The sequence below is a fragment of the Podarcis pityusensis genome, assembly GCF_964106645.2.
Source record: "Podarcis pityusensis genome assembly, chromosome: 15".
In the NCBI taxonomy this organism is placed as follows: domain Eukaryota; kingdom Metazoa; phylum Chordata; class Lepidosauria; order Squamata; family Lacertidae; genus Podarcis; species Podarcis pityusensis.
The window spans coordinates 25,364,098-25,383,398 of NC_138040.1; the positions used below are offsets into that span (position 1 = coordinate 25,364,098).

The 19,301-nt window shown below is 44.1% G+C and overlaps 1 protein-coding gene across 3 annotated transcripts; it reads left to right on the plus strand.

Annotated features, from left to right (window-relative positions):
* The first annotated feature begins 214 nt into the window (after positions 1–214).
* Positions 215–18,986, plus strand: LOC308464289 (uncharacterized protein). Of its 3 annotated transcripts, none has more exons than XM_080983539.1 (12): positions 215–271; positions 1,176–1,429; positions 4,168–4,289; positions 6,447–6,492; positions 6,621–6,658; positions 6,754–7,400; positions 11,548–11,653; positions 12,316–12,462; positions 13,303–13,363; positions 14,016–14,182; positions 15,295–15,397; positions 16,768–18,986. In XM_080983539.1, the coding sequence occupies exons 2-12, from the start codon at positions 1,177–1,179 to the stop codon at positions 16,794–16,796; spliced, it is 1,719 nt and encodes a 572-aa protein (XP_080839665.1). In that variant the 5' UTR covers positions 215–271; position 1,176; the 3' UTR covers positions 16,797–18,986. The 3 variants fall into 3 exon arrangements, with proteins under 3 accessions (XP_080839665.1, XP_080839664.1, XP_080839663.1); XM_080983538.1 differs by lacking the exon at positions 215–271 and adding an exon at positions 854–1,063; XM_080983537.1 differs by lacking the exons at positions 215–271; positions 15,295–15,397.
* Positions 18,987–19,301: the final 315 nt, after the last annotated feature.

Here is a 19,301-nt window from a genome sequence, read left to right on the forward strand (position 1 = left end):
GATAATATTTTGTTGTGGTTGTGTCCCGATACAATGGAGGGAAATTGTTCTGGGGTTCAGCCTGCACACTTGTTCCCTGCTGCTGGCCCTCAGCTGTGTCCTAATTGCAAATGCAATCCTGGCCTATTTTTTTAAACTTTCCAAGGAATGTGGGGGAGGGGGGCACATTAAAAGGGGGAAAGATTCAGGACCACATTGGGATGGAGAGGACCTTCACCTCCCATCATCCCTGCCCACTGACTGGCACAGGACCACTGGCTTACTACCACTGGTGCGGGCAATGACCAGTTGCCTGCTAGTATAAGGCACCTTCCTATATTCACACAACTGGAACTGTAGGCAGAATGTTTTATTAAATGGAGGGCAGGCTTGAGGCCTAGTTCCTTCCCTTGAGGCAGTAGTGACTGAATAGTTACCATGGTAACCCTAGGGGACTTCTGATAGCTGTGAATCTCTCTGTGCTTTTGAATGGGAAGGTTGTTCCCCTCTAGTGGAAACACTAGACTGCAGAGGGGAAGCAGTCAGAGCATGTAGTTTTTGAGGACCTTGAGCAAACTGTGAGCTGTGAGCAGTACCTTAGACTGCAAGGTTTCAGTCTGGGGTGAACGAGTTGTATAACAGAGTGCAAGATGTTTGCTTCCCCTTGCAATCTGCTAACAGGATCATTCTGTGCAGCTGTTTAATATTAGCTACCTGCCGCTGCCAATTACGTTTTTTGCATTGTTTTTCTGCCTTTTGCCGCCTACGTTATCTGTCAGTCAGCTGCTTCTACAGCTTAATTGGGAAACAGGGTGTGGTTTCTTACTGACAACTGACGTCTATCCAGAGTTACCTGGGTATAAATTACCTTTTTCTTTTTTTTAAAGTAGGCAGGGAACAGGCTTTGAAACACCCAGAAACGGCTTCCAGAACCTGACAGGTTACAACCCAGATTGATTTTATCCTGTAAATATTTCCCCTCTTGCTTTCATGAGCAAGTAAAGTCAGAGGATGCTGCCTCCACCAGCTTCTACCATAGGGGAACAGACAACCTAAGCTTGGTCACCACCCAGAATTCCTCCCAGTAAGTGGGAGTTTAGTTTGGACAGTGATGGTGCTCACATGCGGAATCATGCACCCTTGGCAATGAGTAGGAAAGTGAGCCTCATCGAGGAAATGTAATCTTCTTTCTGCAGGATGGAAGCACTGGTGAAAGTAGTTCAATCGGATACCCAGCTATTGACAGCCAGCCCAGATATCTGTGCCAAGGAAGGTTATGGCTATGCAGAGGAGCAGGGGTCTCCTATGCCAGGGGAAACAGCCAGTCCCAAAAGCTATTTTCAACAGAGCCCATCTTTACCAGCTTCTGGATTAACCGAACTCAGCAGTGTGGAATCCACTACCTGGAATACATCTCCAGCTAAGGTTCAGGAGCTGCCTGCCAGGAGAGGTAAGATGAAACCTTTCTGTGCATAATTGAATACTGTCGTGCAACATGATTTGCGGTCATTTCATCAGGCAAGAAAACAGATTGATTTCTGACCTGCTTCTTGTTATATATGTTAATGTACAAGAGAAATTCCCTGAGGATAGTGACCTGAGTACAGTCATACCTCAGGTTACAGACGCTTCAGGTTGCGTTTTTTTGGGTTATGGACCCGCTGAAACCCGGAAGTACCGGAACGGGTTACTTCCAGGTTTCAGCGGTCGCGCATGCGCAGAAGCGCCAAATTGCAACCCGCGCGTGCGCAGACGCACCGCTGTGGGTTGCGAACGCTGCGGGTTGCAAACGTGCATCCCGCACGGATCATGTTTGCAACCTGAGCATCCACTGTATATAGGAAGTGCCCTTAGTATATAAGGGAAGGGCCGTAACTTAGGGGTAGGGCACCTGGTGTGCATGCAAAAGGTCCCTGACTCAATCCCTGGCAAATCCAGGGAGAGCTTAGAGAGATTCTGTGCCAGAAATCCTTGAGAGCCACTGCAAGTCTGTGCAAACAGTACTGAGCTAGGCAGGCCGATGGTTTTATGGAGTGTAAGGCAGCTTCCTATATAAGTGTGTTGCAATCTCTATTGGCCTGCACTGTGAAGGGGATTTCCTGCAGTGTTTTTGGAAGAACACAGAAGTGAACTGTGCACATCTGCATTCTGCATTAGACGGATGGGGCGTGCAAATTGACTGCGGCTTTGTTTTGCATTCTGCCCCGTGTTAATGGTGTCCACATGTGTCACAAATGACAGGAAAGAGGCTCAAAGTGGATTTTGATTGTGAAAGCACCATTATCCTAATACGTTATGTAAGCCCGGTGTTCAAAGCACTTCAGATGCACTGTATCAGTATTATTTCCAAACCTCTGGAAAGGTTTGGTCAGCCTTGGTAGCCCATATTTCTGGCAGAGGACATGAGAGTGGGAATGAGTAGCTTGCTTACGGACACCCAGGGTGTTTCCACATTTTCAAACTTTTATCTGTTTTATACCACTTTAACCATTGTGGATTCCCTGAAAGAATCCTGAGAACTGTAGTTTGACGTGAGGGACTGAGAATGCTCTGTTAGATATTCCTAGCTCTCTGCAGCTAAAATTCCTAGCACTCTAATATGAGGATATAGAAGTTAAATCAGTTTAATTCTGTGGTGTGCATATGTCTTGTAGAGAGCTGGATAGCAGAGGTGAGGTTTGAAAGAACTCCCAGCCCAGGCTCCTGACCAATATGCTACCCCTCTTCATAAAACATTTTCACTTCAGATGTCACTGGATGACTTTTGGTGTCACTTCCAAATTTACTGAGTTGCTGAGCCTTTCAAGGCTATAACAAGAATTGAATTCCATACGGACAAGTGCAGCTAATAACTGTGAAATGAGGACCCAAACATCTAAAGAGACCGTTAGTATTACAATTGAGACATCTGGAGAGGAAAGTTGCACCTCAACCTCATGCATCTTTACTGAGAGAAACCTCAGAACCCCCACCACAAGGTCCACAGAGCTTGGTCCCAGATCCTAGGATATGATTGAGGGAGAGAGATTCCATTTAGTTCACATTTCAAGGCTGACTTACCTAATTTGCACTTTCCTAAGCAATACCTGCACTGAAGCACAGGCATCCTTCAAAACCTGCACTTCCCCAATTTTTGCAGTGTGTCTCTCCAGCCAGGTAATATGTACAGAAATGGAGATTCTAGGGTACTGGGGGCATAAAAATGCATCAGTTGGTGAGGATAAAATTCAGGAATGTGTTCTACTAGGAAACATTGATTTGCAAAAATGTGTATTTGGGGCAAGATTATGATATTAAAAAGTGTGTATTAAGAGAAATACACCTTAAAATAGTGGTGAATTTTCATTAGAACTTTTTTTTTAATGCAAACTGATGTGAAAATGTGGAGAGCTGAACTTAAGATTGGGGAAAAATGAGAAACCCACATTGACAGATTTGCCCATCCCCAGACTGGGATTGCAATGTTCTCTTTTTTTGCAGGCAGGCTCTGGGCCCAAACATTGTTCTCCATGACCAGTTCCTAGAAGTGTTGATGGTAGTGATAGGAAGACTTGATTAATAAGATGCTTATCATTATTCATGGGAGGCCTTTTGAGTGCCAAGCATTTTGAAATTGGCAGGATTTCAAGGAATTTCCTGTTGTCAGTGAATATGCAAAGGCTGGTGGAATCCACTATGGTAGCAAAAGTATTTCAATCACCCACTCAGGTGAGAGAAATAAAAGCATATTGCAGGGCCAGTATGCTGAAATACACAGCTCCTAAACAAAACCTTCCTCCAAACAAGTGCACAAGAGTAGAAATGATTGCATTACCTGCCAAAGGGCATAGCTGGGCAACACTGAGGTCTTCTCTATACTGAAAAACCTGAATTGGTTTCATTCCCCTTTTGCCATCATGGCTTCCGTCCAAAGCATCCTAGGAATTGTACTTTAGCAAGGAGGAAAAAAACTCTGCTAAAGATTCCCAGCTTCACAGAACATCAGATGCCATTGTTTATGTTCTGGGTGGTTGTTTTTTTTTTTTAAAAAAAACCTTTTTAATTATTTAAATTTTGATATATATATTTTAAAAATTATTGGTTTATCCAGTGGTGTTTATATTCTGCTTTGGGAACACCAGCTGAGAAGCATGGATCAGGCCCTCTGTAAATGCATGTCACCACCTTTTGATTTATTTATTTTTCCAGGTTCAGCACTGACTGTGGGTGCCCCTCAGAAGCAGTATGTGGGCGTGAGGGTAAAAATGCCAGTGTGTGAACTGCTGAGAAAAATCCGTCTCTCCAAAGGGACAGAGTCCAGTGACGTCAGGGTAAGATACCCACCCCATTTCCTGAGCATGAGGATAATGAGGATTGGGCTGTTCCCACTGTGAGATGCCCCTTGCACCTTCCCTGGTTTTGCTAGGCTATGGGGCCAACCCAAATTATTATGATTCCCAAGATGGAGATGCACACTTCCTTCCATTAATTAACTCCATGTTCTTCCTGCCCCGTTTCCTTTCATCATTGTCATTCATTTATTAAAAACAGTGGATACCTTTAAAATAAAACTAAAACAATCCTGTGCAGGTGGAGACCATTTTAGGTGTGTGCAGTTGATGCATGACCACTGATGTGTGGGTCCTTTTGGGCCTGGAAGAGGCAGGGGTAGGAACGGAACTGGCTTATGTGTGCTCTGCCAACGCATGTGGGGGCCAGGAATGGAACGCGCCCCCATGCAAATGGATGCTGCCTGTACAAAACAGACACTCGTGGCAAAGACTCATTTATTTAGCCTGCTGGAACAAAGAAAACATTTTCAGTTGTATCTGGAAAGTGCCACTCCATAGAACAGGGGTAAAGGTAAAGGGCCCCTGACCATTAGGTCCAGTCATGACCGACTCTGGGGTTGCGGCACTCATCTCGCTTTACTGGCCGAGGGAGCCGGCATACATCTTCTGGGTCATGTGGCCAGCATGACTAAGCCACTTCTGGCGAACCAGAGCAGCGCACGGAAATGCCGTTTACCTTCCCGCCGGAGCGGTACCTATTTATCTACTTGCACTTTGACATGCTTTTGAACTGCTAGGTTGGCAGGAGCAGATCTTTGCAACTTGCAGATGTTTTCCCACAGGCTACAGCAATCTTCTGGGGGTACAAGTGCTAAGGCAGCTTTCCCTTTATATGGCTTCCTCTGCTGTCACGTTATATACCGTATTTTTCGCCCCATAGGACGCACCGCCCCATAGGACGCACCTAGTTTTTTGGTGGGGGGCGAAATAAAGAAAAAACATTTTATTTTCCCCCCCCAGGCGCGGGGCTGGCGCGGGGGAAGCCCAAGCGTCCCCCGACCCCAGCCCCGAGAACAGCCTGCTATCCGCAAGCCTAGGGAGCCCGGCGGGAAGTCATGCCGGTCTCCCCAGGCTTGCGGAGAGCTGCGCGAAGCCCGGGCGCGCTCTTCAGCGTGCCCCAGGCTTCAAAATGCAGGCAGCTCTGCGCAACCCTCGGGAGACTGGCGCGACTTCCCGCTGGGCTCCCTAGTGTTGCGCAGAACTGCACGAAGCCCAGGACTGCAGGCAGCTCTGCGCAGCCCTCAAGAGCCCGGCGCGACTTCCTGCCCTTTGTCAAGCACAACATTGTCAAGAGTGCTTATTAAAGAGGATTAGCAGCTGCAGACACAGCGCAAAGGGGAGATCTCCTGCACAAGCATCATTGGAGGAAAGGCCTACAGTGCCTGCTAATCTCAGTGGTGTCTGTACAAGAGAATTTCCCCTTGGGTTCTGTCCCTTAGGTCATTCCTGTCTGTCTCCCACTCTTCCATACTTGCAAATAATCGACCACATTCTCCACTAAAAGTGCCCCAAATGCTATACAGTAATAATTTTTCCTAAAAGGTGACTAATTCCTACCCTTTTATTCCTGTTCCTTCCTGGTGGTATCACCTCTGATAGGATTCCATGCCAGTAATATTTCCTTTACCCTCTTGCTCATTTTGCTAAATTATTGCTTGTTGCTGTTTTTTGTAGTATTAGCTTTCAGTTAATTTACACACCACTTAATGCCAAAACTCGTTTACCAATTATGACCCTGTCTGAAAACACCCTGGTTCACTTTTCTAGTACTGGTGGAATAGTGGTCAGGGAATCAAACTTTGTGTTCGGTATTGACATCTATCCTTCCACTAAGAGTCACACACTAAAAGTGTGAGTTTATGGGCTACTTCTCTGGAAGAGAAAAGTTGGCTACAACTGAAGCTCAATTTGTAGAAGGGATCACCTTGAGATCACAGGGGTTCCCCTGCTTGTGTCACTGCCATTTTTTCCAGCTTTTGCCCCAGTCAATGAGACATCCCAGGCAGTCTGTCTACAACTGTGCTGGCCGGGACTGATGGGAGTTATAGTCCAAAACCTCTGGAGGGCACTAGGTTGAGGCTGATCCATCTAATCAAGGTTCATAATTTCCCAAATACATTTTTTTTCTTTCCATAGGAAACACCTGCAAAAGCAAATACCAAAAGGTCTTCAGGAAGAGCAGGTAAAAAAAAAAAGAAAAAAACTTGTGTGCGTATGTATGGGGCAACCCTACATGCAGAAACCCTTACTTTAATTGTTTTGGTAAGTGAATACCTATGGATATTTATATATTTCTTTCTTCCTGTACAGGGAAAAAAAGAGCTCGCTCAGAAAGGCATGACAAGCAAGTATGTGGGACACTTTCTCTCTTCCGTAGCCAGCATTTCCCAAGCAAATCAGACCGCAGACCTCACACATTCATTTCTTTCTCTTCTTTTTAAAGAACTGCTGTCAGGCTCAGACAGCCTTAAAAAGCACGGAGGACTTGGACATCCTAGTCGAAGTACTTCAGGAAGACCTGAACAAGAGCCACTCCAAGCTAGAGCCTCAGTTGCCTATGCAGTTCCCGCATGGTGCAACCCAGGGATTTCAGCCTCCCTGGTGGGAAACCAACGGCAACTCACAACCAGATGGCAACTGGCTGAGAAGCAGCTGGGAGCCTGTCGGATTTCAGCCGTTGTCTGCTTCAGGCGCATTGCCTCATCCACGTGCTGAGATTTCCTATGGATTTGAGTGCAGAAAGACGCAACAACGTCTGGATCTGGTCGACACTTTCCAGAATTCCTGCGTGGAAGAAAGATGCTGGCTGGGGAATGGGTCTGTTGAACATCCTGGGGAGAGTTCCCAAGGCTTTGCCAAGGAGATTAGGCCTCACTGCCACGACCCACTGGGGCAGGCTTTGCCAGAGACTTTGGAAGAGGACACTGCTGCCTTGCATGGCAGGGGGTGCCTGAAGGCAAGTGCGTGGTCTTCCATGGACCAGGAGGCTCCCACCATTTCTTTCTTCCAATTCCAGCTCTGCCGCGAGGAGAGTCGGCTCAGGGGTATCTCGGTGGACAAGCTGCTCATGCCGGATAGAAATGGGAACAGGTTGGTCAGTGGTTTGGTTTTGCACCTGACAATACTTTATTTTTTTAAAAAAAATCAATTTTTTTTATTGGTTTTCACAGTATTATAAATAAACAAACAAACACATAAGACAAACAGACATAAATCATAGCCTTATTGAAAATTGCACTTATTAACTTTGTAAGTGACTTCCCCACTTCCCCTTGGTTGAATTTCATTGCATATCCTTTTAACGGTTTCCCAAATCATAATTCTTATAAAATTTAACTTAAACATCAACATCCTTAAATCTTCACTTTATGAAATTAAACATATTAATTCATCACTTAACCTAAATAAAATCCTAAACCAATTAAGTATCTGCAAGCTGTTTTCAGTTAATTTAACTTAACATATTTAACTAAATAATCATTAAACTTAATCCACTCTTCTTGATACTCCTCCTCTTTCTGGTGACAAAACATCTTTTAACAAAACCCGTTGTAACTTGGGTGATGGAATGGTTATATGCCCCACAATTCTTGCTACCTTTTCCCCATGGCCTTTGTTTCATTTCATTGCAGTTCACAGATGTATCCTGAGAGCTGCTGTGAGTTTGTGTTTACTTTCTGACCAGTGTCCATTGCAATGTTCAGAGTAACATGTGCAAAACAAAAGTGAGGAGGGGGCAGTTCCCTGCCCCAACAAACTTGAAGCCAAATACCAATAACTAGGGAGAAAGGGAAGGGAAGAATTTGGTAATGAATTTTAGTAAAAGCCGTGGTTTAAAAACTCAAGTTTTAAACCATCCAAGGAAGGGATCCTGTATCTGGAGGACAATGGCTTTCTTATAGATATATCATAGGAAACTTCTAAGTCCATAGGGCCATCTAGCTCAGCATTGTCTACACTGACTGGCATTGACCAGAATTTCAGACAGGGTTCTCTCCCACCCCTACTGAGAGATACCATCTGTACACAAAGCAGGTGCTCTGCCACTGAGTTAGATCTCTTCCCTTAAAAATAAAGGAAGATTCTAGTCCTCATGGGCTGGAATAAAGGGCTAATTTAAAAAGGAAGCTGCCTTCTAGAGGCAGGCCACTAGGTCCATTTAGCTCAGGGGTCAGCAACCTTTTTCAGCCGTGGGCTGGTCCACCGTCCCTCAGACCATGTGGTGGGCCGGACTATTTTTTTGGGGGGGGGGGATGAACGGATTCCTATGCCCCACAAACAACCCAGAGATGCATTTTAAATAAAAGGACACATTCTACTGCTCATGTAAAAACACGCTGATTCCCGGACCGTCCGCCGGCCGGATTGAGAAGGCGATTGGGCCGCATCCAGCCCCTAGCCTTAGGTTGCCTGATCTAGCTGAATATTGCATATACTGTCTGGCAGTGGCTGTCCAGGGTTTCCAAAAGAAATCTCTCCCAGTTTTACCAGTAGGTACCTAGGATTGAAACTGGAACATTCTGTATGTAAAGCAGATGCTATAATACTGAACTACAGCTAAAGCTGGGGTCTTGTTTCTGGTGTCTGCATGCCCTGTAATCACTAGGTAATACTACTCCAGCTGGCTTTTTTTATTCTTCAACCAGCATGTCACTTAAAAGGAATCTCCAGCATTGCTAACACACCACCACACACTTTTTCTTAGGTTTTTACTCCTGCTCTCTGCCTTACAAGGACGTGACTTGTTTTCCACTTAGCACCAGAGGCAGACCTGAAGAACAACTGCCCCTTATATTTTTTAAGGGTGAAAGGAGATCTTCCACTATGTTTCTTTGCCCCAGCAGCCCCTGGGGCAATCGGAACTCCCTGCTACACCCAGCACGATCTAACAATTCAGTCTGAATAATATCTCCTGCACTCTCGACTGCTAAAAACCACAGTCCTTGAGGACTTTCCATCACATCCAGCTTTTTCTTACTCTTACCCCCATTTTAAAAATAAAATAGCACAGCTTTTACCAAGCTGGTGCCTTCCAGATGTTTTGGACTACAAGTCCCATCAGCACCAGCCTGGGAGTTGTAGTCCAAAACATAATCAGCCTTCACCAACTTGGTGAAGGCTGATCTATCTTGAAAAAGGGTTTGGGAAACCTGGAAGCTATATTACTGCTAGATAGTTGGTCCAAGCAGGTTTATGGGTGCTATTATCCCCATATTATAGATGTGTTGGGGACTAAGCCCTCTGCTTATCCTCTCAGCCACAGCACTAATTTTACTATTCCTCTTATTGCTAACTCACCAATACAGTGGTACCTCGGGTTAAGAACTTAATTCGTTCTGGAGGTCAGTTCTTAACCTGAAACTGTTCTTAACCTGAGGTACCACTTTAGCTAATAGGGCCTCCCGCTACCGCCGCACAACTTCTGTTCTCATCCTGAAGCAAAGTTCTTAACCTGAAGCACTATTTCTGGGTTAGCGGAGTCTGTAATCTGAAGCGTATGTAACCTGAAGCGTATGTAACCTGAGGTACCACCGTATGTCATTATCATTGTTCTTGGAGTGGCAGAAGCTGATGGTGCTTCTCTGTCATCGATTTTCTTTCCTTCCTTATTTTCAAACATGATGGCCATAAATCTGAATGGGGAGGTTATCCAGCAGCGTCAGGTCACTGATAAGGGAACAGGGAGGAGACTTCCAGAGAACTCAGAGGGCCTATTCTCTGGAACTGGAACAAAACAAAGCAACGTTTTATGAGCCATTTCAGTAGAAATGTGTATGTTTCTATTTCAAATATTTGCTTCTGAATCTTAGATCTAAAATAAAGGGAAATCCCTTTCATATTTCAGAGCTGAGTCAAAGCGAAGCGGTGCCCCTTATTTTGAAACTGAATAACTTTGAACCAGCATACCGCTGCGATGTATAGAATCTATGATTCTATGTATCATAGAATCATAGAATTGTAGAGTTGGAAGGGACCCTGAGGGTCATCTAGTCCAACCCCCTGCAATGCAGGAATCTCAACTAAAGCAGCCATGACAAATGACAAAACCAACCTCTGCCTTAAAAACCTGCAAGGAAGAAAGTATTGGGGCTTGGATAGATATCTGGGGATGGAGTGGGGTCCCCCCCCCCATTTTGGTTTCATGTTTTGCTAGTCTTAAATCCAGTTCCCCACAAGATTAATCTCCATGCGGAGGAAGGAGTTTTCTCATCTGCAATCCTTGAGAGATGTTGCCAGTCAGTGTAGACAGTATTGAACTAGATTGACCAATGGCCTGACTCAGCATAAAGCCACTTCCTATGTTACCTTTTGTTAAATTTGCAAATAGTAGGGGTGGGGATCGTATCTGAGGAAGGGCCATAGTTCAGTGGAAGAGCATCTGCTTTGCATGCAGAAGGTTCTAGGTTCAATCCCCGGCATCTCAGTGGGAGGCAACTTCCTATGAGCCTGTGAAAATATCCTTTTGACATTTGCCCAGCAGCAGAAGCTCTCATTTGATTTCAAGCTGCCTCTCCTCCCTTGCTGTTTCTCTCTGTTTTGCAAAACCACATACTCCCCAACATTTCTCTGATGAAAATAGGGCATCTTATTCAACAACAACAACAACAACTTTATTATTTATGCCCCGCTTATATGACAGCGTTGCCTCAGCCACTTTCGGCAGCTTCCAACATACAGTGGTACGTCAGGTTAAGTACTTAATTCGTTCCGAGGTCCGTTCTTAACCTGAAACTGTTCTTAACCTGAAGCACCACTTTAGCTAATGGGGCCTCCTGCTGCTGCCGCACTGCCGGAGCACAATTTCTGTTCTCATCCTGAAGCAAAGTTCTTAACCCGAGGTACTATTTCTGGGTTAGCGGAGTTTGTAACCTGAAGCGTATGTAACCTGAAGCGTATGTAACTTGAGGTACCACTGTATATAAAAACATAATAAAACATTAAACATTAAAAAAAAATCCTATACAGCTTCCTTCGGATGTCTTCCAAAGGCTGCATAGTTACTTGTCTCCTTGGCTCTGGGGTTGCATAACTCCATATCCTCCAACATTTCTTCGATGAAAATAGGGACGTCCTAAGGAAAAGAGGGACATTCCTGGATCAAATCAGAAACCAGGGCAGCTTCTGTATATCCAGGACTGTCCTTGGAAAATAGGGACACTAGGAGGGCCTGGAACCACCTGTGGCATTACTGAAACCAAACCAAAACTCCTCTCTTTTTCTCTCCCCTTCTGCCCAGGCTTCTTCACAATGCTGTTTCTCAGGGGAAAAGGGCGCTGGCATATGCACTGGCAAGGAGGTTTGCACATCTCAACAGACTTGATGGGAAGAACGCAGCGAAACAGGTATGAGCTGCTTTTTAGCAGAAGGCTGTTTGCAGGGCAGCTGTCGGTAATTTTATAGAAATGGACCACATGAAATAGAGGGTTTAGTGAATATAGGGGGTTTAGTGAAAAGTTGCAAGCTGCATTTTTTAAAAATGCAGAAACCATTTGTCCACTAATCCCCAAAAGGTCAACAGAAAAAGAGTGTTTTCATTGGTCTGTGAATGAGTGTATCTTAAGGTGCAAGGGGAGGGAGCCCATAAGGGGAAATGGAATGGCGGGTCTTGCTTTTTTCTAGGCCACACTCCCTAACGCTAATTCACGTTAATTGAAAGCCAGCTTTTGATACTGCTCTTGCACTTGTTCCTCTACTAGTGGTAGAAACTCATACAGCCTCGAGGAGAGAAGAGGAATCTGTGGCTGTCAAAATATGCTAGGACTTCAACTCCAGTCAGCCCCAGTCAGCTTGGCCAGCAATCAGGAAATGGGAATTTTAGTCTAGCAGCATCCTAGAAGAGCAGGGGGGCACAGGTCCTCTTCCCTTTGCATGGATGTAAAGATTATTGCTTGCTAAATTGCAGCAGTTGTGATATTAACAACACAGTGACAAGGTGCTACTCTCATTTGTGAATTGCTCAAAATTTCTATCCCTCCTTCCCCATCTTTTTTTTAATCCTTCAAAGACTGCATTGCACATAGCAGCTCAAAAGAACCATCACCTTATTGCCAGCGATCTGCTGTCTCTGGGTGCTGATGTAAACGCGAGGGACAGCTCAGAGAAGACTCCCTTGCACCTCTGTGCTGAGAAGGGTTATCTGAGAGTCTTGGAAGTAAGTAGAGTTTGAAAGTGGGGCCTGGCTGGGTTATATGTCTATTAATTTGAGGTAGGGATGGGGGAGAAATTCAATCCAGGTCACCTTTAAACCCAAACCTACCTAATCTGTACAGTGGTACCTTGGGTTACAGACGCTTCAGGTTACAGAATCCGCTAACCCAGAAGTAGTACCTTGGGTTATGAACTTTGCTTCAGGATGAGAACAGAAATCGTGCTCCGGCGGCACGGTGGCACCAGGAGGCCCCATTAGCTAAAGTGGTGCTTCAGGTTAAGAACAGTTTCAGGTTAAGAACGGACCTCCGGAACGAATTAAGTACTTAACCCGAGGTACCACTGTACTTCCTGAAACAACATGCAGACTGAAGTACAGCCATGCTTCAAAATTACTACCACTCTGAATTTTGCAATGAAGTTCTCCAGCCAAGGACTGTGTACAAAAATGTGTGTGTGTGTGTGTGTGTGTGTGTGTGTAAGTAAGTAAAGTGTGCATATACATGCATATATTAATAAAAATATTGTGGGAAATGTATGGTATCAAGGGAAACTGCTTGCAGAAATATGTATGTATATATGTCAAAACTGCATACAAAAATATGTTTATTATAAGAGTTTTGCACTAAATACTGGTGACTTCGTACCATTTTTTATTATTATAAAAAATCACAACGTTCTGCAGAAATGCGACCTAAATTTAAGATTAGAAAAATGAGAAACGGAGAGAAACCAACACTTGAGAGATTTGTCCATGCCTATCTTTTTGCAGCTGTTTGGTCCACTCTTACTGCGGCCTGAAGTCAGGATATTTAAAGTAGCCACGTCTCTTTTTCCATGGCAGGTCTTGAAAAGCTGTCAGGAAGTTGGCATCCACGTTGAAGTAGACGCAACCGACAATCAGGGTATGTGGAGAAGTTTGGTGAGGATAGGGAACTCTCTTCCTGCTTCTTAGGATACAATCTGTTAATCAAGGCATGCACCTAATACAGCAGTTCTCAACCTGTGGGTCCCCAGATGTTGTTGGACCACAACTCCCATCATCCCTGAGCTCTGGCCTTGCTAGCTAGGGGTGATGGGAGTTGTAGTTCAACAACATCTGGGGACCCACAAGTTGAGAAAGGTTGACCTAATACATAGAAACCAGCCACATATCTTGCTTTTCCTTAATTAACTGCAGACATGGGGGAGCCCAATGTTTACAGGGAAGGCAATGTGTGTGATGGGGGGGGGACGTATCTATTCCCTCCCTCCCCAATGATATTCCCTCCCTCCCCAATGATATTCCCTCCCTCCCCAATGATATTCCCTCCCTCCCCAATGATATTCCCTCCCTCAGTCTCCCAGTAGCACACAGGGAAAGAGATGGGATCTCTGTTCCAACCACAGTGAGAAAGTGATGATACGAGCCTCCACTCTCTGTTGTTTTCCTCACTGTGAATTGGACAGGCACATGCCTATAATTATTGAATAGAGAGCAAAACGCATGCTACATGCTAAGCGCATGTCTGGTTTGGCCTGCAGTGTCTAATGCTCCTTCTGCTCCTCTCTAAACAGGCTTAACGCCAATACAGTGCGCGGGTTTGGCTCACTGCGCTCTCGCGATGGACTCGGACAGCCGCCATCTCTCGGCTGAGACATGGAAGCTTCTGAACCTCCGTAAGGATCAGATACTGAGTGGTATCAAGTGCTTGATACAAATGGGAGCCAACCCATGGGAGCAAGTAAGTACTTTGGTCTCAAACGGAAATGTAGCTTGATTTTATGAAGGGTTTTGGAGTGGGTGTAGGGTCTTTTTCTTTCCAGGTCTTTCCCCTTCTGCTCACTTGTATCCTTTCTCCTAGCAGAAAAGAGAGTTTTGCCAACTGTCAGAGGCTTTCCACACTTTTTTTTTTAAAAAAAGGATTTGTGGTACAGCCGTACCTTGGTTTTCGAACAGCTTAGTTCTCGAACCTTTCTGCTCCCGAACGCCGCAAACCCAGAAGTGACTGTTCCGGTTTGTGAACTATTTTTGGAAGCTGAACGTCCGACAGGGCTTCCACAGCTTCTGATTGGCTGCAGGAGCTTCCTGCAGCCAATCAGAAGCTGCACTTTGGTTTCTGAACATTTTGGAAGTCGAACGGACTTTCAGAACAGATTCCATTCGACTTCCAAGGTATGACTGTACTACAAAAGAGAGTGCCAACTGGCATAAAATTGGTGTCGGTAAATCATGTGCATAGATACAAATTTGGAAATAGTGGATGGTAGCTAACTAACTTCTACTCAGAGCAAACCCATTAAAATTAGTGGACCTAAGTTGTTTTTATTACTGTTCCTTTCATTTCTATATTGCTTTATATTTTTAAGAAAAAAATCTGAAAGCGGTTTACTACACATTAAAGCATCAAATGAAACACTCTGGAATAAAATATTGCTGAAGGTAGTCAAATATAAAATATACATTCAAAGCAGCATAATTAACAGGAAACTTAAAATAGTAGCTTAAAGATTTCAAAATAAAATGTTGCAAAGTAAATCAAGTACAGAACGAACATTTAACACAGCAAAGTTGACAAAGCAAATTATATTAAACCTTTCAAAAGAAAGCATTACTAGAGGAAGTCAGGTGTAAAATGTGCATTTAAAGCAGCTATTCTCCTAAAGCAGGACACACTGCCACTCTGCTAGGAACCCATGTATTAAATTGCTTTTGGTTCCAGAGATACATAGTCTTCTTGATACATGTATGTTTTTTCATTGACATGTTTTGCTGGGATCTCCTCTGAGCATAATGTCTACGCAAAAGCTGTATCCAGACCAGGGGACTATGACTACCCTCTTATTCTTCTCCTAGGGAACAAACTCATCAAGTCGAGTTTCAAATTATTTTGCAAAAGTCCAGCAAAATAGTGAACTGATGTGTTTTTTTCCAAACTCACAGGTCCCAAAGGCAGCAGGTAATTCTATTGGGTTGGTGAAAAGGGTGGCAGGGAGACTGCAAGAAGACTGGTTGCTATGCCAGTTTTTGTGTGTGTGGTCCTTAAGTATTATGGATGACAGACAGAAAGGAAAGAGAACGAAGCATTCAGTCATAAAACCAGCCAGATGGGCGGGGCATAAATAATCAGTTGTTGTTGTTGTTGTTACTTGGGAGTAGGAATGTGGGAGAAATTCAGTTCCAGTTTGCATCATTTAAAGGAGAACCTAATTCTCTATTACGGGTTGCGAACGAGATCTGTGCGGGAGGCACGTTCACAACCCGCAGCACCACGTCTGCGCACGCGTGGGTTGCGATTCGGCGCTTCTGTGCATGTGCAAAGTGCGATTTAGTCCTTCTGCGCATGCGCAACCGTTGAAACCCGGAAGAAACCTGTTCTGGTACTTCCGGCTTTCGGCGCGTCCGTAACCCAAAAAAACACAACCTGAAGCGTCTGTAACCCGAGGTATAACTGTTTTATTATTATTATTATTACTACTACTACAATGGTACCTTGGGTTACAGGCGCTTCAGGTTACATATGCTTCAGGTTACAGACTCCGCTAACCCAGAAATAGTACCTCGGGTTAAGAACTTTGCTTCAGGATGAGAACAGAAATCGTGCTCTGGCAGCGTGGTGGCAGCAGCGGGAGGCCCCATTAGCTAAAGTGGTACCTCAGGTTAAGAACAGTTTCAGGTTAAGCACAGACCTCCAGAACGAATTAAGTTCTTAACCCGAGGTACCACTGTATCTAAGTTCCCATGCTTGGTTGCAACAGTTTAAAAAACAACTTTAAACAGAGCTTAAAAACTTACAGTTAGGGTAGGGGGGAAAATGCAAAAATTTGTATCCTTTAATTAAATGAAACTTACACACATTGCCTCATTGTTACTATTTTTTAAGCCCAGATCACACTAATGAAGTTGCAAAATAACTCTAGGGATTGAGGGCAGGAGAGAAGGTGAATACATGGCATTACAAAGCACCAGGCAATCTGTACTTGGCATAGCCAGCTACTGTTGCAGACTTGCAGAACCCAGCCTTGGCAGTAGGCTGTAGGGGACACTGAAGGTCCCACCTTTGCCCCCTGAGAGTCTTCTTCAGCAGCCCCTGGGGCTTTGGGGGTTTCATTAGTCAGTACCCGCCCCCTGCCTCGTATATCATTGCAACCTTCAAAAGTAGAAATGCCCTTCCTTTTTGTTTTGTTTTTAAATTAAAGCTAATATCCTTAGGAAATGCAGATTCTTCCGTCAATACAGCTTTGCTGAGCTTCTGTGGAAGCCAGGCTTCTGCATAGCTCTTGTCCGTGTTAGGAAATGAGACTGATTGAATACTTTCGCTTTGCCCAGGATTACAGCTTGCTCTCTGGACTAGATGAAATCGCCCTTCCGTATTTGCAAGGAGAAGATGTGGAGCCACCAATGGTTTCTTTTCCAAGTTTCCTCGACCGTTCCCATGAATGTGCAATGTAAACAGGACACTTAAGCACACCAGGAAGCAGATGTGTTTCAGGCTTTGTATACTTGATGATCTGAAGCCCGCGGATGCCTCGATGGACTTCAAGAAACCTGGAGTGCCATTTCTGCCAGGCTGTTGGCAGAAGAACAGCTTGAGAATAGACAGTAAAAGTCTTTGAACCTGTGAAGGCTTGGGCTTTGCTGGATTCATGTCCTCAGAAAAATTGTAATGGAAGAACACTGAAGATTATAGATGGGAAAGGCTGGCTCTATTTCCCCAAGCCATATGTGTCAAGATAGAGAAGCTCTGAGGTCTTCTCCCCTGCCTTAAATGACCTTGCTCTCAAAATATCAAGTGCAGGAGAAGATGCTCCTTAATGGATGGTGGTCCATGGAGCAGGTAGTCCATGGAGCAGGCACAGATTATTGCCATGCAAAAATTCAAACTGGTTCCCTACAGAGGGAGGGCTTCTGTATCTCATTGGCAGAGCACCTGCGTTTTATCTCTGGTGTTACCCTGGGGAAAACAGAGCCACCCTTGATCTGAGGATGTATTTTCAGCAAAGCCACAATGCTTTGTTTATCGATGCAATCAAAGTTTATGGAGGTTGTTTTGAGTGTGTATAAGAAATGCACAGATGAATCTGGAACCGGACAAATGGAGCTGGGCATTTCACCAGGGTTGAGTGAAAACTGCTCCCCCATAATTCTGTACGCTGAATTTTTGGTGAAAGCTCTCGATACAGTATTATGTAAACAAACAAACAAACATGCATACAAACCTCTTGTACCATCTCCAAGATGAAGACATTTAATACGGGCACAAGCTTTTTTAGACTGCAGTTCAATTCAACAGGTGCAATTTCCTTTGCATCATGAATCTTTCTTTCCTTTCTTCCTTCCTTCCTCTTTAATCAGTGAAATCTAAAATCTACCTAGCATCTGCCACAATCCAGTCCAAAGTTCATTGTGCTAAAATCGTTTGAGGTTGGGGCTGAATTGCATCCATTGCTCTGACATCCTATATTTATGGATCTTTTTGATTGGACCCAGCACTGGGATGGGAAACCTCCAGCCTATGGGCCAATCTTGGTCTGCCTGTCAATCAGCTGGTATCACTTTTTCCTACTGTGTGTGTGTGTGAGAGAGAGAGAGAGAGAGAGAGGGAGGGAGAGAGAGAGAGAGGGAGGGAGGGAGGGAGGGAGGGAGGGAGGGAGAAGTTTCAAGAAGACTCCTGTTGGGCAATAATTTTTTAAGAGAGCTCATTTCCCATGTAGTGGAAACAGCTTTCTTTTGTTTTCTGCAAGTCAAACAGGTTTTTTGGGGGGCGAGGGAATACAAACACCTGCCAGATCTGTTTAATGATAGACAAAGGTTAGCTGGAAGATACTGTGTACAGTGATTCCACTTTGAGATTTCCCCTCCTCTCCCTCTCTGCACACCAAGACCTGCACTTTACCTCTTTGTTCAACAACTTGCTCATAGCTCTATGTCCGGTTCCAAATGTTGCCCTTTCTTTTGGTAAGCTTTGGTTCTTAAGTTAGTGGTTTCTGTGAAACTTCATTAGTTGCTACACATGGAGCAATACGATACTAATAATGTTTTTGTAATTAAAAAAAAAAAGCAAATTGAATATATCCAGCAAATTGGTAAACATGGAGAATTTCCACTGATGTCAATGGGAAATGTATTTTTTCAAACAAAAGATTGTGTATAATAAGATGAACCTCATAAATGGTAAATATTTGTAAATGCACATCGATTATGGTGTTGAGAAAGTTTGGGTTTTTTTCCATGTAGTTTATTTTTCTTTGAACTGTTTTGCTGACTGAAGTTGAAGATTACTGCTGTTTTAATGATTTTTGACTTAAAAGTACACGCTCTACCATAAAATGTACAACCTACTATGAGAGAAAACATGCAAATCAATCCAATAAGTTTATGGAAAGATGGGCATTTTTTTTGTAATGTTCTGGAATAATAAACTTAATGTACTACCCTGTGCTGTCTTTAATTTGCTGTAATGTTAATAGTTACTTTTTATGTCAGTAGTTGGAATTTTGGTTGTCAATGCTTTAATGATCTAATAAAGAATATATCTATTTTTAAAAGGTCGCATTCTTCCAAATGCAGCGAAATAATCATCTTGCGCATATGGCTGTGTAGTTCCTCCAGAATCGGCAAATAAAAATGGTGCATCAGGATTCCAAGACTGCAGTCCTAGGGTGCACTTGTACATAAAACTGTACATAAAGCTGCTAGTACATTTGCAAAGCTAAGCATTGGATGGGGGACCACATGTTGAGATTCCTGCATTGCAGGGGGTTGGACTAGATGACCCTCGGGATCCCTTCCAACTCTTCAATTTTATGATTTTATGTGTGCACAGTGAGGTTGTATTAGTGATGGTGAATTTGTAGTCTGGC

Bases quoted from the DNA above. Each gene is read 5' to 3' on its own strand.
- LOC308464289 (XM_080983539.1), top strand. From the start codon at position 1,177: ATGGAAGCACTGGTGAAAGTAGTTCAATCGGATACCCAGCTATTGACA. The intron at 12,463-13,302 runs GTAAGTAGAGTT...TTTCCATGGCAG, and splicing joins GTTATCTGAGAGTCTTGGAA to GTCTTGAAAAGCTGTCAGGA. The intron at 15,398-16,767 runs GTAATTCTATTG...CGCTTTGCCCAG, and splicing joins ACAGGTCCCAAAGGCAGCAG to GATTACAGCTTGCTCTCTGG.